This window comes from Aethalodelphis obliquidens, unplaced genomic scaffold (genome assembly GCF_003676395.1).
Source record: "Aethalodelphis obliquidens isolate GAN/ISIS:26980383/991018 unplaced genomic scaffold, ASM367639v1 scaffold2, whole genome shotgun sequence".
Classification (NCBI taxonomy): Eukaryota; Metazoa; Chordata; class Mammalia; order Artiodactyla; family Delphinidae; genus Aethalodelphis; species Aethalodelphis obliquidens.
In genome coordinates this window covers 59,099,107-59,122,245 of record NW_020837946.1, presented here as the reverse complement: position 1 = coordinate 59,122,245, position 23,139 = coordinate 59,099,107, and the positions used below count along the sequence as shown (strand labels likewise).

Here is a 23,139-nt window from a genome sequence, read left to right as displayed (position 1 = left end):
GTGGGGATTTTTTAAGTACATTGAAATCTTAAGCTATAAAGCACTGCATGGCTTGACTCTTTCTAAATGTAGCATTTTAAGAAAAAACTTTAAAGGACCCATTAAAGTATGCTTTAGAACCTTTCTTTAGTTTACTGGCATTAGTTTTGCTAAGAAATTATGGGCTGCCTTGCACACATTATTGCTATTAGTAACGCAGTTGTATAATAAATGATGAAAAACTCTGAGTGCACAGTAGGTTGTATGCTTGCGTTTTAAATGCAGAAAACTCTCTGTAAAGGAACTGCTCTGAAGGCTACCATCTAACAATGGACAGCATGCGGCACGATCTCAATGAGATTTTCTTCCTTTTTTTTACTTATGAAGGCTAAGTTTTCTTTCTGTACAGTACTTGCTTTTAATGTCTCTTCTTCATAGAGCTGGTATTTCTGAAGGAAAGGTTTGTGCTCAGGTATTTTATAAGTAGATATTTTCTTTTATCCTCACATCAGTTTCTAGTTGACTTTAAATGAGGTTTCTGAGAGACTGATAAGAATAAACCTCTTTTAAAAGGAAGCGACTGGAGGTTGAGGTTTTCTCTGTGTAGCCTCATCTTAATTATAAAAGTTTAATATTAAAGTAACGTCATAACAAAATTGTATTACTGCATTTATTTCAAGGAAGGACACTACTTTCTTTCCTGAAATTAAAACATTAGTTAAAGATATTTGGGAAGCTGAATCTTCCATACACAAATATGAACAATGTTTATTTTTAATGATTGTTGTAGCTTGATGTAGAAATTTTACTTCTTTTAAAAATAATAGATTATTTGAGAGGCATTTGTTGAGATCTTAACATAATGTGAAATAATTATGAAATATATGAAATAATAAAATAGATAAGCAGCAAAGAGATCCTGAGAGTATCTAACAATTGAAAACAAATTTGAGAGGCTGGGAAATTTGACTGCAAGGAAAGTAATAGCCCGTTTCCGGTGTTAAAGGATCTAAAACAATTTCTTTCTTCCATGTAACTTCTGCTTTTTAGTTGAATTATATGAAGTTCTGATTGAACTAATAACTGTAGAGGTCTTTTCCTAGTGGAGTTAAGATAGTTTTTTAAAAAAAAACTTGATTCCAACTTTAATTTAAAAATTAGGAAATTGGTCCTAAAAAGTACCTTTACATGCAGAATATGAAGGTCATCCCAGAGTTATATTACTTTTTTACCCTTATTTAAACAGCATCAAAATAGAAGCCTTAATTTGCTTCTTTCTCAAAGGAAGAGGCAGTAACACTTTGAGATCCTAACAGTTTTACCCCTGAAATGAACAACATTTATGGAAATAGGTTGGCTGTTTAAAATAATTATGTAAGATTGAAAATAAATGTCTGTATCTGCTCTGAGAAGAATTCCTAGAAAAAAATTCTGCTAAAAGAAGGAAACTTGTAGAGAATAGAGACAAAGGTAACAATCTAAATTAATACTAGTTTCCTTTCCTCCCAGTTTTCCCATGTATTTACATACTTGTTTATAACTTAAATGTTAGAGACAATCTAGAATTTGTTTACAAGTGAATGATTTCATAAATTGGAAAACAAGAATTATATCTGGCTGTAATAAATAATAAAGGGAGACAAGTGAATTCTAGACTGTTTATAGTTTATAGATACTTAATCTAGCTAAAAAGGTAGCTAATGACCCAGATCTCCCAATTGACTGCTAAACTGTTTTTATGCTTCCTCTAAGCTTTTCTTCTTCGGTCCAAGGTTTCTTGTTTATTTTTTTTAACTCGAGATTTAATCTCTACTTAATTTCTCTTTTAATATAATAATTAACTAAATGTTTCCATATGAAAGTCAAATTGGGAAAAATTGAGAGAAATTCTAAAAACTACTTTGTTTTAAGGAAAAGGAGGGCTTAAAACTTACAACTTCCTTCCTATTGGAAATTCGGCTTGCTGTGGTGCTTTGCAAACCTTTGGTTGTGATTTACTCTGTCATTTATAAATTATGGTAAACACGCTGGAGCCAAACCTGCCATTAAATAAATTCTCAAATAATCCCTTACATTCATTTATTTCACTAATCATTTACCTTCTGTGCAACACCCACTAATTTTGTGGTATCTGTTTCCTTGATATAAATTGGTCCTAATTTCTCTTTTTACTTCTGTCCTTTCTTCCCTCATGATAGCTTCTCTTGCCTCTTGCTGCAAGAATGTCTGAGGAGTCTTACTTTGAATCTAAGACAGAGGAGTCAAACAGTGCAGAGATGTCATGTCAGATCACAGCAACAAGTAACGGGGAGGGCCATGGCATGAACCAAAGTCTGCAGGCCATGATGCTGATGGGCTTTGGGGATATCTTCTCAATGAACAAAGCAGGAGCTGTGATGCATTCTGGGATGCAGATAAACATGCAAGCCAAGCAGAATTCTTCCAAAACTACATCTAAGAGAAGGGGGAAGAAGGTCAACATGGCCCTGGGGTTCAGTGATTTTGACTTGTCAGAAGGTGATGATGATGGTGATGATGGCGGTGATGAGGAAGATAATGACATGGATAACAATAGTGAATGAAAGCAGAGAGCAAAGTATTAAAATTGAAAATGTCCGGAAAAACAAAAGAAACTTGTTATCTCAGTCTGTACAAAAACCAGTAAGGAGGTAGAAAACCAAGCACTGCATTTTTAGGCCAATCACATTTATATGACAGTCATTTCTTTACGATTTTACTTTTGATTTGTCTTTGCTTACAGAAAAGGGGGGAGGGGATTAAGCCAAAAAGGTCTATTCAATGAATCAGCAAATGTGGTGCCTGATTATAGAAACTTGTGATTCTATATGTAATATAGCATTTTTCAACGAATGACATTCTGGCTTTTTAAAAATGAATACATTATAGTTTGATTTGATTTGATTTATTCAGTTGCTTTAAAAAACTTACATTTTCAACAAGCACTCTTAACTCCTAATTCTTCTTTGACACTTGATTTTCTTGTAACATACTATGTTTTTTTTCCCCTTATGGCAATACACCATACTGTCAGAAATAATTGATAGTGACTAAAAAATCTAACAATAAAAAAATTGAAACGAAAGGAAGTTCTAACAAATACTTCTCCAGAAATACCTAAGTGCTGAGGGTTTTTCATACTTAATAGCACAACTTCTGAAAGTAAAACCCAAGAGATGTTTTCAGTAGTACGTTTGCAGGAGAAATACTCTAACTTGAAACCAAACAGCAGTGTTGTGGCACTTTCACACCAGTGCTCACCCCAGAAGCTTCTTAACAGCACACTGTCATCTAAGTCTTAGCTTATACTTTATACAAAGAGAAAGAGAGAGTAAGGGATCACACTTCCAGGCAGCGTGAGCGTTAATACGGGGGCAGGAGTGTATGCGTGTGTGTTTGTTTTCCAGAGGGGCATGAGAATCCTGGATTCTAAATACATGTAGAGATATTTTAAAGACAGAACTAAATATTATAAAAAGAATAGCAAAGATAAGCTGTCCTTACTTAGGCAAAAGTGCAGAATGAAGGGTCCTTTTTATAGCAGATCTAGCCTTCCAGATTTCTTTTTTTTAACCCTGACTCAGCCATGCTGGTGTTAAAGAGAAGTAAATGTAGGTGCTGCTCTGAAAACCTAGCTAGCCAGAGAGATATTCTCAGAATGTTATCGCAGAATTGTCAAAGCTTGTTTAAACTATAAAATATTAAAAAACTACAAAACATTTGTAGTTATGTACATACAGAAAGGCAAAAGAACAAAGAAAGATTTTTTTTCAGTCTAAATATGAAAGCAGTGCCATTCATTTGACTATTAAACCAAAGTACTTTGGGTGGTTCTTTTTATGGAAGATTTTTTTTTTTAAATTTTATTTTTGGCTGCATTGGGTCTTCGTTGCTGCGCGCGGGCTTTCTCTAGTTGTGGCAAGCGGGGGCTACTCTTCGTTGCGGTGTGCAGGCTTCTCATTGCAGTGGCTTCTCTCATTGTGAAGCACGGGCTCTAGGCACACGGGTTTCAGTAGCTGTGGCACGCGGGCTCAGTAGTTGTGGCACATGGGCTTAGTTGCTCTGCGGCATGTGGGATCTTCCCAGACCAGGACTCGAACCTATGTCCCCTGCATTAGCAGGTGGATTCTTAACCACTGCGCCACCAGGGAAGCCCATAGAAGATTTAAGAAAGGATATCATCATAGATATTGTCTAATATTATTTCCAAGTATATTTGATCATAAAAAGCCTCCTGGAATTTGAAGCATGACATGCTTCCAATCCCCATTAAGGGTGGAAAATACCACAAAATGATCAGTACTCTGTGCCAGCTTTATTTAGAGAAAAATTACTAATAAAATGTTCTGGGTGTGAAATGTAGAGACCAGTCTGTATAGAATAGTGATAAATAGAAGGATCTGGAGTCAGATCGTGATTCAAAATCGCTATGCAATCTTGGGCAAATTATTTAACTTGTACGTCTGCTCACCTTTAACTTGAGAATGGTAATAGTACTTACCTAAAGGATTGTTGTGAGGATTAAATAAGATGATACATGTAAAGCATTTAACACAGTACCAGGCCAATGGTAAGTGGTCAGTTAATGTTAGCTACTGTTAACTATGCCAGTGAAAAGACACTGAAAAATAAGTGGTTTCTGTAACCTGGAAAACGAAACTATCAATTTCAAGTGATATTTGTTGAGTAGGATGAGATGAAAGTTAAAGTGAATAGCTTTCAGGAAAGATAGAGAACATCTTTGGAACGTAAGCTGCACGAGCCGATCTACTCTGTCGCCCTTTGAAGACCATGCACATGGCAAGGTTTAGCTAGTCTGAGGTGTTTGCAGGCCTTGCTACCACCCACAGACCAGGCAAACACAGAAAGAAGAGGTAAACATTTCCCCTAGAAGATGGGTTCCCCACATACCCAATCTGATACACTTCCTATGTCTATGCAAATATAGACACAGATACACACACACCACAGTATATTGCTGGGGACAAACAGGTGCAAACATAAATAGGCATCCTGTCTGCACTCAGACATGGAGGAGGCCTCTTTGATTCAAGACGAGCCACTCAAGCAGAAGATCTTGGAGTGGAGCAGAGGGGATGGTTTTCAGCTCTTGACTTCCCAGCATGCCCTGGGGCTCTGTGCCATGTAACCTGAAGGAGAGCCAGAGACCAGGTAGTTCACAGCTTGTTGTTGCACATCTTCCCAGGCCAAGGTAAAGTCATCCATCCCACCAGTATTCATTGAGCCCCTCCTTTGCGCCCGGTACCGTTCTAGGGAACAGTTAGATGAAAATCTGCACTTGCGGAGCTTACAGGCCAGCAAGCGGAGATGGCCAACAAACAGAACAAATGCATCATGTAGTAAACATTTGATAAGTGCACGCTGGGAAACGAAGCAGGGAAGGATGAGGCCCATAGCAGAGTGTTGTGGACTTTAAAGTGTGGTCAGGAAAGGCCTTACCCATAATGGAATCTCTGTGGGCTGATTTTGGGATCTGTGCACCTTATGTAAGAGTGTAAACCTTAAAAAATAAAAGAGTGTAAACCTTGTCTCTCATTTGAGAATAACCGGAAATAAATTTAGAACGTATGAAATGAATGGGATGGACATTTTTAAAAATTTACATTAAATAAAAATGTATAATAATAATTAGATCTATTAGGATTATACATAAGGTTTTGGTGCATTAATAAAAGCAGCCAAATAAGGCCAAAAGAGAAAGGTAACAACCCAGACCTCGGTTTACCATCATTCAGGTAATATTTCTCTAATCTCTCGACTGCTGCCATTTTCCTCACAGAAATTCCAGAGATGGTCATAGCTCAATACTCTGCCATCAGGAAACTGCAGAGATTTTGGACACAGCAGAACTGATAACCCCAGTGATACGCTTGCAGTGTTCTAACCTAAAATCGGGCTATAGGTAATTACTATAGGGCACCGGCTATTTTACTTTCTGTTCCAAATCAGTGTCTTTCTAGGGTTTTGAACATCCCTGAAATCTGCATCATATAAACAGAACCTTAAAGTGGTTTCCCTTGATCTATGAAGATGATTTAGAAGACTTTAGACTCTATTATTAGCCTTATTAAATTTAAAAAGAAATATTTATCAGCCATAGGCAGAATTTCTAATGAAGATGTTAATTATACAGCTTTTAATTCACTTTTCAGATCAGTTTTGTTGTTGTTGTTTTTGTGTTGTAACGTCTTTATTGGAGTATAATTGCTCTACAATGGTGTGTTAGTTTCTGCTGTATAACAAAGTGAATCACTATACATATACATATATCCCCATATCCCCTCCCTCTTGCATCTGTCTCCCTCCCACCCTTCCTATCCCACCCCTCTAGGTGGACACAAAGCACCGAGCTGATCTCCCTGTGCTATGCAGCTGCTTCCCACTAGCTATCTATTTTATATTTGGTAGTGTATATATGTCTATGCCACTCTCTCACTTTGTTCCAGCTTATCCTTCCCCCTCCCTGTGTCCTCAAGTCCGTTCTCTACGTCTGCGTCTTTATTCCTGTCTTGCCCCCAGGTTCTTCAGAACCTTTTCTTTTAGATTCCATATATACGTGTTAGCATACGGTATTTGTCTTTCTCTTTCTGACTTACTTCACTCTGTATGACACACTCTAGGTCCATCCACCTCACTACAAATAACTCAATTTCGTTTCTTTTTATTAGCCAGTGATTTTTAATATGCAGTAGATTTGTTAGACTTTACCACCAGCTGGGGAATTCAAACTTGATCCCCATGAAAATCAAGGAACTGGGGTCGGGGGGGAAGGTTTGGGAGAGATCTAAAACGATTTCTCATGGCACTACGATGTACACAACTTTGCTTTTCAGAGGTTTCATTGGAGTGGTAAGAATTTCATGAAAGATAATTTTAAAACTTACTCTGAGTTAAATCTTGATCCTTTTTTTTGATACACTAGACTTGTTGCTGCCTTTTGAAACTAGCAGTCTACTGTACCGCATACATCATAGAGCATAATTTTTCTATAATCAGGTACCTTTTGCTGCTTTGGGGTAAGACTGTTTTCCTGTTTAGATGTTAAGCATTTCCAGAGAGAAGAATCTGTTCTGTTCTTTTGATTGTAACATAGCCTGATAGCTGTAGATGCAGCCTCCCTGATGAGAAATGAGCGTCTACCAGGCCATCTGGAGGACTAGCTATGTTTCCTCAGACTCCAGCTTAGTTTGCACTCTATTACCTGTGAGGAGCTTTCTGGCATGTGATTATTTACTTCAGAGCTAGAGTTTCAGGCACGTACATTAACTATTTTATATTGTGTGCAGAATAATAGACCTTTTAATGTCAGATACAATACACTGCACATATTGCTTTTGCACTGTTTTAAAATTTTTGTACTAAATGATAGAAAATATTTATATTCTTTGAGTGTGAGCTTTGAATAGATGGCATTATCACCTTATTGGTTTTTTTTTTAACAAAACGTTTTTCTCAATTATTCTATCGCAATGTTATTCTGAGCAAGTCCTATGCCAAAATCGTGTATCATGTTTGTATGGAAGATTAAATTTTATTCTTGTGTGGTAAGACTACTCAGTTATTGACTTCATTGTTGGAATTTGATATTCCAACACAAAGTCCACAATGTATTCAGAAATCCAAGTTGGTGTCATACATTTCATTTTGATGTGAACTTTTCTTTGCTTTCCTTTGTTTTAAGACTCCATTTTGCAATAAACGTTTTGACAGTAAATCCCTTTGTTATGTGTTATTGTGTATATCAGAGCTTTGTTAGATTGGATTCCCAACAACCTTTGAAGGAATCATTATCACACGCATGACCGTGAGTGTGAGCTTCTCTCCTGAAATCAATTGGAGTGTAAATAATGAATTTGTAAAGTGATGGGGCAGTCACAAGGTGGATTTTTTTTTTTTTTTTAATCCCCAAAGAGAGACAGAAAAGCTTAGAACTCACCCTATAGCAGATACACTGATAATGTTAACAAGGTCCAGCAGACATAGAGGAAATAGGAAGCCACTCTGTGGCTGGAGATATTAACTCTTCTCCCCTGTTCTGCCAAATTCAAACCGTCTTGAAGCATGCCTGGCTCCAGCCTTCCTCTCACTAATCTTTGCCAGCAGCATGCAAGAATCCTGCCGGAGCAAGTCTCACACTGAATCCAGCGCCTTTCCCTTGGCGTCATCTTGGTGAGCCACCCTCAGAGCACAAGTCAACTCTTCTCTCCTTCGGACATGAAAACCAAAGATGTTGGCTTTGATTAGTTGTTTCCTTTACAACCTTTATGCAAGAAATACTTATCAATTTTGTTCAGCACAACATTTGGGAATTATATACAAATCAAAACATTCCATACACCCTCACTTCTTCTAAAAGCCAGCCTTGATGCAGCCCTAAACGGCTCTGTAAAGTAAAGCAGTCTGTTGTTTCTTAAACTAATCAAACAAGTTCCTTATTTCACATTTGAGTCTGTGATGGGAAAAGCAAATGACGCTTCTGCAGCTGTATCCAGCTGCCCCGTGAAGAAATAAAACTTGTCATGTATTTTCTTTGATCAAGTTCAGTTTTAGATCCTGTTTCTCAAGTCACTTTCGTTTCTGCATTATTAAAGCAGGTGAGTGCATGTGACTACAAACACCAGGTATTTCAGAGGAGGGAAGGGGCAGTCCTGTGGGAATCGGAGCACATGAGGGTAGCGGAGTACATATAGAGTGGTAGCGATTTATACCCTTGCAACTTATCTGTACGTCTCAAACTCTATGCATTCAGATTTATTGTAACTAGTGGGTTTTTTAAGTAAACCTGCCTGGCCCCCTAGAGTTGGCTGCAGTTCCCCTTGATCCTTGGACATGTGCACACTGTATCTGGAGCTCCCGTTGAACAAACGTGCCGTGCCCGTCCTTCCTTCCTGTCCCGCCTCCACCACTGCCAGTGTCTTGCCTTGTTGCTTCTCACCAGGAGTCACCTCTCTTCTAGCCCTGCTGTGCCAGCTCAAGCCACTATGCCTTCCATCCCCCATGGTAGTCTATGAAACCCTCCCTTTTCCGTGGTATAGCCATAGACGTTGAACTCTATACCAGAGAATTTAGCATCATAGTAAATGCACCCTTCAGTTTTACTCATTCAACAAACTGTTCAACAAAAATGTACCAGGTGTTGTGTGCCAGGCACTCTGATGGGCACTGAGGAAACTAAAGGTGGCCTTGAACTCCTCCCAAGGTATAGTCCATACCTACTTTACCCCCCCTTAAATTAAAAGCTCCTTGAAGGCAGGGGCATGCCTTTCCTAGCAAGGTTTTGAGCATGTGAATTTAAAATACCTGCAGATTAGAAGGATTAACTCACCCACCCTCTGATGTTTACACTAATGGTAAAAGTAACCAAATCCAACTTCTTTTTTTTTCAACTCGCACAAAAAATACTATTTGTAACACGTGTTGAAAGACACTTTGCCATGTTGCCTCATGAGCAATCCAACCATGTTGGCAAGTTAAGCTGGTTAAAACTAATGGCTATAGCAAACTAATTCAAGTCACAAGACACAGATTTTCTTCCCGTTACGTAGGTATTTATTTAGTCTGTGGCCATGGAGCATATACTGAAGCAAGTAGTCCTTTGGCTCTGAAAATGGGCAGGCAGGAGTCCTCTTGCAAAGTTGTCATTCATGTTTGTATACTTGCCAGGGAGGGAGGTTAGTTTAGTTTAGTTTTAGTTAGAGCAACTCTGCAACCTGGGTTCCTTAGGACGGCTCCAATTTTACGTGTCCTTCTAATATTTTGTTTTAAAAATATAGTGCAACTGAGACATTTAAACACTTAGAAATTCCCCTCTAAAAATAAGCATGTAAAACATCTGGTTACCAAGTGGTTGCTTTGGAATTTTCATTAATGATCAAACGATCTTCGTGTTGACTGAGAATTCCGAAGACGGCTCTGGTATCTGACAAACGTCAGAAATTCCTTGACTGCCAAGGCCTTCTCATGGGAGGTAAAACTACTCTCAGGGTGCCAAGTACAAAGAGTGGAAAATCCCAAGATGTGCAGAGTCCCATTGTCACGGCTCACCAAGCACAATGAATTGTTACTGAGAGGTGGTTTGGCTTCTGTGGGCAACATCTCTGGAACCCTGAGAAATTCCTTAATGGTTGGGAAAACTGGTTTCCATTCAATGCCACCTGCAGGAGGAACCAAGCCAGAGCTGCTCGGTTTTAGCTGCCCAGAGCTAAAATACTGAAAAGTGTGGGGATAAACCAAAAAGACAGTGATAACATTCCTTCTTTTTTTCCATTTCATTCATATTTCCCATGCAGCTGCTGCCTTCCTTTGAGATTGGTGCGTGGACAGAAGAGGACGTGGTAAGCAGCTTCTTTTAATGCCTCGTTTAACCTGGGCAGGTAGTTCATAAATTTGTCCACAAGTAAAAAATACAGGGAGAGGGGTTTGGGCCTTAGGAAAGTGTTAAGTAGGAGAAGTTGACAAATTCCATGTCTTTCTATTTTTAATGCAGTAATGATTTAAAATAAGGCCTCGAGCAAAGCAAGTATCTCTTCAAATCTTACAAGAGGATTCCACCTCCCTATTTGCTCTGAAAGGTATACCAGGATACAGTAATGAATACCAGTTAAACGGGGGATCCAGGATACTAAATGAACATACTTGGAAAATAATTGATCTTAAGTTTTCCCAAAAGACCAGGGATGGACTTGAACCGTGGTGGGGAAAGAACTGGTAGAGGCAGTGCCTTAGCCCTGTTCATTTTACCGTCTTTACTCTGGCCTTCCCAAGAAGGAATAGACCCGAGCTCCCAGACATTCTCTGAAGTGGGAGCCGGAGAAGCCCCATGTTTGGGGGAGGATGTGAACAGACTAGTTAAGTCCAAAGGAAATCCCACACCCTACAGTCTGGGTAGAGACCCTGAGGAACAATCCTGCTTAGCCTGTTATATCTCTGTATCTGTTTCCTTAAGTGAAAAACAGGTCCGAGAATTCTTGGTCAGAGACCTCAGGGGTTTTTGCCTGTCTAGGTCCATTTTATAAGTTCAAGCTTTCATTAAATGAAAAAGGAAAAAATAAAAGTTTGTATGCCAGCCTCAGCAGGCCCACACCCCAGGAAATAGACTAGGTACCCCAAAGTCAAACTCATTATTAGAAACTCTTGGGAAGGTCTCTGGAAGGTTTACCAGACTCAACTGGTTTCTGGGCCAGGGCACATCCTCCCAAGCCCTTGGTCTTCTGGTGAAGTAATCCTGCTTTCAGATAAGCTCATCTCTGTGGCTTCTGCAGGGGAAGTACGCTAGCACCAGTTACCTCTATTTCCCATTCCCTGAGTCCTGGTGATTCTAACTTTCCTGCCAGCCCTGCTTAACAAGGACAGAGGACTTAGGCTCGCCTCTTCACAGGCCTCCATAGAACCCCTTTATCCCCAGCTGCAAAGTTGGCCCTTCTCATCTGAGAAGAAATGTTTTAAAAGGCACTGAGCTCTAAAAGCTATTTTTAGTCTTTGCTCTGAGGTTGAGTGGTTTTCAAACCATTTAAATAAAATTCCAGGGTCAAGGGCTCCCTAGAGAATGGGTGGGCCTGGGTGTGGCCCCCCATTCTGTCTCCCTTCACCTGGATAGTGTGAGAGGCTACGGTAAACACACGCCAAGGGAAATTCAAGGACTGAGGTTGCTGGGTCCAACCTCATTCTGTGTAGGAAGCTCCACACTTGAACTTGTCTCGGGCCACAAAGCTACTTCATGACCAGGCCTAGAACAGAGGACGTATTTTATCCATCTTTCTGTCCACTGCCGTGTGGTCCCTCTCACTCAGACAATTCCTGGGTAAACCAGTGCCCTTCAACAACCCAGGGGACCACTGGCACATGAATGGAAAAAGCATTATAAGTAAGAATCTTCTTGAAAGGATTTTTAAATATCTTTCAAATAAGGAGGAAAACCAATGGTCCTTCAAGGGTCCAAGACCCCCAAAGGGAGGATGTCTCCAATTTGAAACCTTGAAGTTTTAAAACAGTAAAGAGAAAGTCTTCTGTTTTCCCTTTGTGGTTTAGCAAGAATTAAAGGTATTTTAATCCATTGAAAAACTATGTGGTTTACTGTTAAGTCTGGCCACTGACCATGAATGAATCTTCAAAACCATATATGTCCTCTCTTCCACAGTATTTTTGGGTTCAGCAGCTCGTCAGAAAAGGCAAGTGGAAAAGCTTACCTTCTTAATTCATGGAGTTAACTTTGCTTGGGATGTGATTGAGTCTAATTTTATTCTGTCTTCTAATCACTCCCTTCAGGTGACACTTCAGAGGAGATGAGCCTATATGCGAACTTGTTTAAGGAAAACAACATTACAGGAAAGCGACTGCTTCTTCTCGAGGAAGAAGACTTGAAAGACATGGGCATCGTCTCCAAGGGGCATATCATCCATTTAAAGGTACCTCAGAAAGGGAGAACATTCAGTCAGCAAACCTTTATTGAGCTCCTACTGTGGAGTAGGTCGTGTGTCACGTTAGAGGCTGAGCTGGTGGTCACAGTGTGGAAATACTTCATACCAGCTGATCGTTAGCTGCTGCCCCCATGGGACCCCTACTCCCTCTTCATAATCCCAGAACAGAGGGTTAATACCTGGTCCAGCAGAAGTCACCTGGATACACCTGCATAGAGCCGCCGTGCCCTCAGGAAGTCTCTAGTCTAGTGGAGAAGACAGTCATTAATCATGCAAAAATGGTAACATGGCAGTTGTAAGAAGTACCACAAAGGAGAGCTGAGGTTGGGCTGAGGGGAGGCTTCTGTGCAGAAGTTATGGAGTTGAGAGCTGAAGGGCCAGGAGGTGTAAGTGGGTGAAGGGTGTGGGGAGGAGGTGTTTTGGCGGCAGGGCTCTGCCTGTGGAGGGGCCTCAGTGTGGGAAGAAGCGTCGTGCGGCACTAAAGCCGTGTGTGCCTGCAGAGCTGCCAGCCCACCCGGCAATAGCAGGAGGCAACTTGCTTTGAGGCCAGAGAGGCCGGATATCCATTAGGGACCCCTAACGATGCCAGAACGTGTCCACAGACTGAGTGAAGTCTGCAATCTTCCAAATTTTACCCAGAACAGACACCACCTTATGTGTACTCTTATCCCTCATTTTCTCAGGAAATCCTAACATTTCCCCCCAGAACGTCAGTCTTGAAAGCTTTCCTTTCTTTTTTTCCTTAATAAATCTATTTATTTATTTATTTATTTGGCTGTGTTGGATCTTCGTTGCTGTGCGCAGGCTTTCTCTAGTTGCGGCCAGCGGCGGCTACTCTTCCTTGAGGTGCACGGGCTTCTCATTGCAGTGGCTTCTCTTGTTGTGGAGCACGGGCTCTAGGCACACGGGCTTCAGTAGTTGTGGCACATGGGCTCAGTTGTTGTGGCACACGGGCTTAGTTGCTCTGCGGCATGTGGGATCTTCCCAGACCAGGGCTCGAACCCATCTCCCTTGCATTGGGAAGCAGATTCTTAACCACTGCACCACCAGGGAAGTCCCTTAAACACTTTCAAAGCTAAACCTCTGTTTTTGTTGTTGTTGCTTTTTTTGTAGTTTAGCAACCAGTTCTGTTTTTTTGTTTCTTTGTTTTGTTTTGCTTTTTAGTTACTCAAACCAAATAACACTTGCTGGCATCTGTGTGCACCTTGTTATTATTCAGAGGTCTGTTTCAAGAGAGATCTTACAATGAAATCGAGTTTACGCCCCAAACCTCCTCAACCCCAGTGTGGGTAGATGGAAGGGTGGACACAGGTTAGAAAGAAGAGAAATAGAATAAAGAAGGAAATGTAGGGACTTCGCTGGTGGGTCCAGTGGGTAAGATTCTGCGCTCCCCATGCAGGGGGCCCGGGTTCGATCCCTGGTCGGGGAACTAGACCCCGCATGCATGCCACCAACTATGAGTCCACAGGCCGCAACTAAGACCCCACATGGCAAAAATAAATAGATAAATAAAATAAATATTTTTTTTAAAGGGAAGGAAATGTAGAAAAAGCAACTTCTTATCCAAATCCACATCTTGACAAAGGCTCTACCAACTTGCCAACAACTTTCCCCTTTGCCTCAGTTGGAGCTACCGATACCAGGCTTTTTCAGGGAAATCCTCCCTGAGGTCCAAGGAGAACACATCCACTTCTGTCCTATGGGCCCTGAAGCCACATAAGGAACATCCTTACAGCCCCTCAGCACCCTTCAGATGATGGCTTAGCCTTAACCTACCACCTGCTCCCTCTCACAAGATGGGCAGGAAACCTCATGCATAAACATACATCTTAAATGATGGTAAATAATTTAATCTCAACCTCCAGCTGTGGGCAAATCCGTCCTGAAAAGCAACGCTGGCTTAGATGGGCTACAGTAGGAAAAATTCTTCTCTCTGGTACAGAGAAGTTTCAGGGTTCAAAGAGAAAGATTTGATCAATCTTGTCCCATTTAGCAGATGCCAAAAAGGTGCTCCCAACTCCCCTTCCCCTCTCCTGCCTTTGAAATAGGACTCGTTCCTTAAGGAACAGTCAGGAGGAAAAGGGGTGGCGAGTTGTGGTAGCTCCTCAACAGCCTCTGTGATTTAAATATTCCCAGACCCAGCCTAGGACAGTCTAAGTGCCCCTCTGTGCTGGTTGGTATCGTTAGAGCAAGTGATGTCCAAACTTACGGATTATGGTTCAGCAAATCCAGTGGATGCCTACTGATCACAGTCCTGGGCCTGTGAAGAAACAAAGAATCCTGCCCTTAAGGAATTTACATCCCAGAAAAGAGAGAAAACGTGTATATACAACTTCTCTTAATTCAGAGTCTTGGCATTTGGGAGCGGAGTGTCTGTCCTGAGCTCCAAAGGAGGGGCGTAGCCAGCATCTGCGGGGACCGCAGACTCCCTCCTGGAAGAGTCTGTGTGTGCACAGAAAGCCAGTCAATCCCTGGGGGGGTGGGTCTCAAAAGTCAGGCGTGCGGGCCCTACACCTCTGCCAAAGCCAGGACCCTATTACAGTGGCCGCCCCAGGGGTGGGCAGGGGTGGGGGGCTTGGCCCCCAGGTGACACTCTCTTAAACTCAGCTGGGTCCTGGGTACTTCTGACAAGTAAGCTTACATGAGAGGGAAAGAGTGAGGGGAAAGGGTCATGGAAACAGACCTTTCCATGGGAGGTCTGGGAGCATCCTGCATATACTCTCGGGGCAACGAGGATAAAGAATCCTTCAAGCTGGGCCATTCGGGATGGGACGCTGCAAGGGGACCTCCAGACTGGAAGAGCCCGCCTGGTCCTTGTGACAGTGCTTCCCACGCGCACACACACACCCATCCAGAGGGTGAGAAAGTGCCCTCCATTCTCTGCGGTCTCACTGAGGAAGGCAGGGCATTGTTGTACACCTTCTCAACGAGTGAGTCTCTCAGCCTACAGATGGTCGATTATACAACTGCAAAGTGGACGGTCTGTCCACCTGCCCTTTGCTACTTGGTTGTTCCTTTCAGCCTGTCTTGGCGTCCTCCTCACCCGAGCCTGGAAGCCCTCTGTGGAGGAGCCTTGAAGAAGGAATAGAGCCTAACATCCAATAAGTGCTCATTATTGGATGATGTGCCAACAGCTTTCATTTCACTTTTTGTTTTGTTTTGTTTTTGCGGTACGCGGGCCTCTCACTGTTGTGGCCTCTCCCGTTGCGGCGCGCAGGCTCCGGACGCGCAGGCTCTGCGGCCATGGCTCATGGGCCCAGCCGCTCCGTGGCACGCGGGATCCTCCCGGACCGGGGCACAAACCCGTGTCCCCTGCATCGGCAGGCAGACTCTCAACCACTGCGCCACCAGGGAAGCCCTCATTTCACTTTTTTAAAAATGCATCTAATTTTTCTTACATCAGTACTTTTTTACTCTCTATGTGATATGCTCAGTTCACAGAAAAGCTGGATTATACCTGATGAGTATAAACAAGAATCATAATTTAAATTGTCCTCCTTTCCTTTAAGAGTCCTTTGTCCTCCACTGGGGGAGGGAGCTTTGGACACAAACCCACAGAAAAGCCCTTTCAATGCAGTAAACCCTTTAGTGAGATTTCAGCTCTAATGAGAGCCTCTGGTGATATATTCATGTTCTTTGTTGTTTTTCCCACAATTACTCAGGGTGACAACTGCATTCTGTACAGTAGAATATTAACTTATCACTACTATACTCTACCAGTATTTGAAGAACAGTCTTATTTATTTTTTCCTCTGAGATTAAACATCTTTAAAATATCTTCCTGTTCCATTAAATAATTATAAACTACCTATAATACTTTGAACAACCAGGTTTATTCTCAATAGATGTTGGATATTAACATCCCCAAGGTATTTTGCGAACTACGTAAATAAAGAATGCCTTTATATGTGCACAATAATTTTAATCCTTTCTTGGCATTATCGGATCATTAATAAAGTCATGTGGGTTTCTTGTGTTTTTTTTTTTACAGTCAGCCATTGAGAAGTTAACCCACGATTACCTAAACTTGTTTCACTTCCCACCACTCATTAAGGTAAGGAAGGTTTTTCTTACTGAGAATATGCTACTTTTATTGACATATGTACCAGCCACATCCACACCTAAATTTGCCAATGTCGGAAACCGTTGTTTGAAGTGAAATTTAATCATATCTGTCCAACAAAAGGCCCTTTGAGTGAAGCTGAGGATGTGCATAAATGGAACAACCTTGTTCCCTGCAAGTTGAAATATTAACAATACAGTCATGATAAGAACAACACATGTCACCTCAGTGGCTAGAGGATATAAGTGCTAACATTGTAGGTGAGGACCTCTGGCCTCCCACCTGGCTCGGGAGACCTTTGTCCGACATGGAAGCCGCTGAAGGAATTCACACGCTAAGCTCTGGATTGCCACTTGCATTGAGAGGTAGAAGTTTTACTGTTTGAATAACATATTAGTATATTTAACATACTATTTTGAATATAGTCTAAAGGTATACAGCATAGTTTGTTATAAAATTAGTAGATACTTGCAAACAATATACAGAACTCTTCTCATTCACCAACAACTCTGGTTTTCCATCTCTAAGCCCACGAAGATTCATTTGTTCCTCTGCTTGGCCATCTATCCACAGATGCTCTAGGAACTGCATAATTCTTCTTTGGGATTAGGGTGTAAATATCTTGAGTGTTGTGAAACTCTCAAGGTGAAGTCTCTGTGCATCTCCAGGGACGAAGTGCATTTCTGGGGTAAAATTGCACAATGCAAGATGCATTGTGAAAAATGTAAGATGGTGTCATTCAGTTTGCAGTGCATGAGACAAATCATTGGGCAAAGTTCTCAAAGGCTTAATATGTCATTCCTCTTGCTTTTAGTAATTGGAATTTGTAGTGTATTCCAAAATAACCAAAAATTAAGCAATAGATTAGAATGGAAAAACTAGTGCTGGGAAATCATCTCCTTTACATGAGAAGTAAAAGTAAAAACACTATGTAGTATAAACAGTGCTTAGTTTTCTGTTTCAGGACTCAGTAGGTGAACCTGAAGAAAATGAGGAAAAAATAGTGAACCTTGAACTTGTTTTTGGTTTTCACTTGAAACCAGGGACTGGCCTACAGGTAAATCATATTTTAAATCCTTTGGATCAATTTCAGTCTAATTTACTCTTTTTCTCTCCTGGAACTGTGTGGTTTTATATACCCCCTACCAGCTGGTAGCATGATTCTGAGTAAATTTATAGACTTTATAAAATAGAATTTAATTGAAAGGCTGCCAGCTGCCTCTGTAAGCCAATCTAGGAATCGTTCTCATTCAGCTGAAGAGCCCTGTGTGAGGCCACCCAAACCCTCAAGGAAACGCACTGCAAACCATGGTGGGCAGTGGGCAGTGTCAAGGTCGGGGGCACGGACACTAGAGTAATTGTTTATGCTTCTTGGCGTCACAGCTTCCTGATTCCAGTTTCTTTGTTTTTTAAGGGGAATCACTTTTATAATATCGAGAGTAGAACAACAGCAAGAATGGAACTGTAGGCAAAATGGAAACCTAGATTATCAACGCTAAATGGGGTGGCAGGACATTTGACCAAATCTCATTCAGTCAGGCTGCTACTTTATGTTATGTTTAGAGTCTGGGCTAATTACGTGGGCTAGGTGTCATATGAATTGGAATCATAATAGGTTTTTGTTACTTTGGATTACTATGAATAGCCAGTAATAGTGATCATGTCTATTAATTGACCACTCGTGTTCCAGGCATACAGACTCAGATGTAGGTGCTATTTTCCCCCATTTTACAAATAAGGAGACTACGGCTCTGAAAGGCCAATTAACTTGTCCAAGGGTTACATGGCTAGCAAGTAGCAGAAGACGGATCTGACGCAGGCCTCTCTGACCCCAGAACCAAACTCTTAACTACTGCACTATTGGTACCTTTCCTTTGATGCTGCAAAGAGACCTTGTAAAAACAACTCCTCACAACATGAGCCCGTTGCTCTGGGAGAGCTGGTGGGGCTCAGCTGGCCCACCGGCCCTCACTAATTAAACCATGCTTACCCCAGGTCATTCCTGGAACCAGCACTTGGGAATGATTGGAAATTGTTGCAAGGGGTTAGTTTTACCAGGGGCTTCAAAAGATGCTCTTTCTTGGGCTTCCCTGGTGGCGCAGTGGTTAAGAATCCGCCTGCCAATGCAGGGGACATGGGTTCGAGCCCTGGTCCGGGAAGATCCCACATGCTGCGGAGCATCTAAGCCCGTGCGCCACAACTACTGAGCCTGTGCTGTAGAGCCCGCGTGCCACAACTACTGAAGCCCGTGTGCCTAGAGCCCGTGCTCCGCAACGAGAGAAGCCATCGCAATGAGAAGCCCGTGCACTGCAACGAAGAGTAGCCCCCACTCACCGCAACTAGAGAAAGCCCGTGCACAGCGGCAAAAGACCCAACGCAGGCAAGATAAATAAATAAATAAATAATAAAATAAATAAATTTATTAAAAAAAAAAAAGATGCTCTTTCTAGACACTGGACAGAGTGTTTTACCTGCACCACTGCAGGTATATTGGTGCTCTTGCTGAATAGAAATCTTAACCTCCCTTGTTTGGGCCACAGAACTTGGTTGAGTGAAAGCTGCTCTGACTCTAGGTGTCTGGTATAGGAACACTTTTCTTTTCCCTCTGTGAACGGGTCACTGTCTATTCATGCCTGTTGTTAGAAGCAGCTACCAGAAAGGGGGGCAGGAGAGTAAGTTCCTCTCCAACAATAAGCAAAGGCCCTTCCAATCCTGAGATTCTGTAGCTGTGGGCACCCCAGGTCCATCTGATGGCAAATAAACAGCGCATTTTCATTTGCCTTCTTTGGGATGCTCAACTCTATGGTACTTTATTTATGAGTGCTCTGTGTTTAAAGTTTTTTTTTTTTTTTTTTTTTTTTGGTGGTACGCGGGCCTCTCACTGTTGCGGAGCACAGGTTCCAGACGCGCAGGCTCAGCGGCCATGGCTCACGGGCCCAGCCGCTCCGCAGCATGTGGGATTCTCCCAGACCGGGGCACGACCCCGTGTCCCCTGCATCGGCAGGCGGATTCTCAACCACTGCGCCACTAGGGAAGTCCCAGTGTGTTTAAACATTTTTACGGCTTGGATGGGGTAAAAGAAGAGGGAAGAATTTTCCTGAAAAAGACTTGTCAAGAGTAATCTCAACCAAGAAAATTATTTTCAATTAACAAAGAAATGACTTGTTAATATGGAAAACTGAATATATACATAGTAAAAATCAGAAGCTATAACTGATATTGGAGACCAAATATAGTGGTCTGGTTTTGACCATGATGGTATAGACTTCTTGAGTCATTGGTTATCCACAAGGCCTAAAGTCACTGCAACTTTCGATTGTCTGCTGATCCTTGGTCACCCATGCAGGGTAATAATTTCATCCATTCACTCAGCAGAAATTTACTGAGGACATACTGTGTGTCTGGCTCAATGCTAGATGCTCAGAATGCAAAGTAAAAAAGATTAGTACTGCCTTGCAAGGAACCCACAGTTTATGGGAAGAAGTAGACAAGATCAGTGAATGGTTTTCATACAGAACGATGCATTTTTTACAACATCATGCACATCATTCAATGAAAGCACAGTGGATGAACACTGAAGTGATGTAGAAAGGGGTCAGAAGAGGATCTTGACGTCTTCTTGGTAGAGGTGATACTTGAACTAAAATTTGAAAACCATCAGGAGTTATTAGGTAGGGAGAAGACATTGAAGGCAAAAGGAACATCATGTTCAAAAGCTCAGAAGCCAGGAAAACACAGGCAGCTCTTCTTTGGACTGATTTCTATAGGACCTCACAACTCAACTCAAGCATCGCTCCCTCTGGGGCGACTTTAACATGGAGCAGGTGGAATAGTGTGGGGAGAGTTAAGGCCAGAATGGTGGCTGGAGACCAGAAAAAGAACTGTTTTATGTGCTGAGCTAAGGCGTTTGAAGAGTTTTAAGCAGGGAGTAGAGAGGATTCTATTTGCGTTTAAAAAAGATCTCTCAAAAGCACAGAGAAGGATGATTTGGAAAGAGCTCGGGATAGAGTGATAAAGTCCTGTGTGGGGCAGTGCAGACAACCAGGTGAAAAGGAACAAGGAGCTGAGGCTATGCAGTGCCATGGAAGTGCCCTGTGTCCAGGGACACTGAGACGGAACTGATCAGACTGAACTGATCAGACTGTGTCACTAGCTGGAGTTGGGGTGATAGAGAGAAGCCAGGACGGCACCCAGTTTCTAAGGTGAGCAGCTGGATAGATGACATTATAATGCAATAGATCAAAAGTGAAATATAGGGCTTCCCTGGTGGCGCAGCGGTTGAGAGTCCACCTGCTGATGCAGGGGACACGGGTTCGTGCCCCGGTCCGGGAAGATCCCACATGCCGCGGAGCGGCTGGGCCCGTGAGCCATGGCCACTGGGCCTGCGCGTCCGGAGCCTGTGCTCTGCAACGGGAGAGGCCACAGCAGTGAGAGGCCCGCGTACCGCAAAAAAAAAAAAAAAAAAAAAAAAAGAGAGAATGAAATATACAATGCGGATGTAACACCAAGCTGCTAAAAGAATAAAGAAGTGATGGGAATGGCTGAGGTTAATCAGGAAAAGCTTTTTTTCCTTTCTTTTAAATTTTTAAAAAGTTTTTGGCCACGCCGCGCGGCTCGCAGGATCTTAGTTCCCCAACCAGGGATTGAACCTGGGCCCTCAGCAGTGAAAGTGTAGAGTCCTGACCACCAGGGAATTCCCAGGAAAAGCTTTTTTTAGAAGGGATGAGTTTAGAATATGAGCTCGAAGAGGCTCATGGTCGTTTGCAAATAATTTTCTGAATATAATGTTTTAAAACTTATGCTTAGAGAGTCCTTCTTTCTGAAGAGCTCAAGTTATTTCATCATGTCATCTCAGTTATCCCCCTTGGCATTTCTGTGAGATACATAAGGCACATGGTATTGTCATCCTTGATTAGAGAAAGCGTGTTACCAGCCTAGGGTAAGAGGACGGAGCTGAGACCAGAAATTACATCTTCATCATCACCTGTATATTAAACATGTGCTAAGCTCTAATACCTGGCCCAAGATATTTAAGCCATCTGGAAACTTCCACAAAATAATCCTAGAGTAAATTATTGTCCAGGTCTAAACTACCCAATTATGTCAGACTATAACCTAACATTTTGAAATATCTTCTCACAAATGTGCTTTAAATTGAAATTTAAATTCCCCACATGAAAACCTTGTTACCTTGACCCTTCAAGGTAGAACCCAAGAAAAAAGGTCATCCTCAAAATCCCAATTAACTGAGTTCCCATAAGCCCATCTTCACAGAAAAGATGAAGCCTTTCCCCCGTCTCCATGACTAGAATAAGTTACACGAGAACACTGGGGTTTTGGAAGTTCTCTCCAAACCTGAGTTTGTGTATCAGGGAGATTAGCTTGACCACTTCACCTTTTCTTTTACAATTAAAATGAAAGATATATTCTAACGGCAGCCATTGGGAATAATGTATGACAGTGACTTTATCATGAAAATAGTAGCTGTGTTTTCCCATTGCCTCTGAAAAGGACCACCAGTTAGCTACCACTTAAAATTGGTTTGTTGTTTCAGTAACTGGCCTACTAAGAGGAAACAATGGAAATGTGACCTTATCCACAAATATACAAATATATGTAGAAAATAAAGCCTTTCCTTGTAAGAAAGACCTGTCGACCTTTATGGTCAAAGAATTCAGATTAAATTCTTTTTTTAGCCTCATTTTACAACTAGATGGATTATGGCATATAAGTGAGGGTGATTCACCAGACCAAGGAAAGCCTTTCGCGTCTGGGAGCCTGTGCCTGCTCCAGTAGCCCAGAGCACCTGCGTGACCCCCTGCCCATGAACTTAGTCTCTGCTGCCGCCCCCAACCCCTCGGGATGACGAGGCCCTCACCAGACACCAGCACCGTATGGAATTCAAGAATTCATCCACAAATGAAACAAACATCCTTTTTCCTTTCCTTTTTTGAGACAACCTGGCAGGGGAAATAATTGGACAAAAGGGTTCCCTGAAAATTTAAATTAATAAGAAGTTGAGAATGAGTTTTACCCATTTACCTGACCCATTTCTAAAGAGTAAAGTTAATTATTAATTTGAATAACAATGTACATTGAGGCAGCCTCCAAGTTGACAGTGGTATTGGCAGAAATTGGGTCTTTCTCAGCTCGTTTCCTGGGCGAAGGGCTTGAAATGCTTATGGTAATTATTATTATTTCATACCTCAGCCAGACATCGTGGCAAGTGCTTTGCAAACATTTTTCTGGTGTAATTGTTACAATCCACCCTCATAGGGAGCAGTATCCCTGCAGGCCCAGGAGGAAACTGAGGAGGAGAGAGGAAAAGTTCCTCCCCCAGAGTTCCTACCTGGTTAGGGGCAGGTCCAGCCCAGGGGCTCGACCCTGGTGTCATACTGCTTCTTTTTGAAAAGTATCGTCATCCCCCCAAATAGGTGTATTGGTAATAAAAAGGCAAACACCTTTTTTGGTCAGTTAATACTAAACCACCACTATTTTTGTTTCATGTGGAAAGTGCCTTGTATTTTGTAATCTAAGGCCTTTGACTTGCTACAGAAGGAAAGCGGCTTCCGGAATCTCAGGCAGCTTCATGCACTCCCCAGGGTGGCGACCCACCCTTTTTTATTGAAATATTCAGCTGCA

At 42.0% G+C, this 23,139-nt stretch overlaps 1 protein-coding gene across 4 annotated transcripts in view; it reads left to right on the top strand.

Moving 5' to 3' along the window:
* MAP3K20 (mitogen-activated protein kinase kinase kinase 20) overlaps nucleotides 1–23,139 on the top strand; it is a 173,658-nt gene that overhangs the window by 123,830 nt on the left and 26,689 nt on the right. For 2 of the 4 annotated variants that reach the window (XM_027128169.1, XM_027128172.1), the window contains exons 12-16: nucleotides 10,308–10,352; nucleotides 12,155–12,185; nucleotides 12,283–12,422; nucleotides 16,426–16,488; nucleotides 17,462–17,554. In XM_027128169.1, the coding sequence (XP_026983970.1) occupies nucleotides 10,308–10,352; nucleotides 12,155–12,185; nucleotides 12,283–12,422; nucleotides 16,426–16,488; nucleotides 17,462–17,554 (372 nt within the window). Of the gene's footprint in view, nucleotides 1–2,177; nucleotides 2,844–10,307; nucleotides 10,353–12,154; nucleotides 12,186–12,282; nucleotides 12,423–16,425; nucleotides 16,489–17,461; nucleotides 17,555–23,139 lie in introns of those variants that run through there. The other 2 variants (XM_027128170.1, XM_027128177.1) reach the window with 2 other exon arrangements.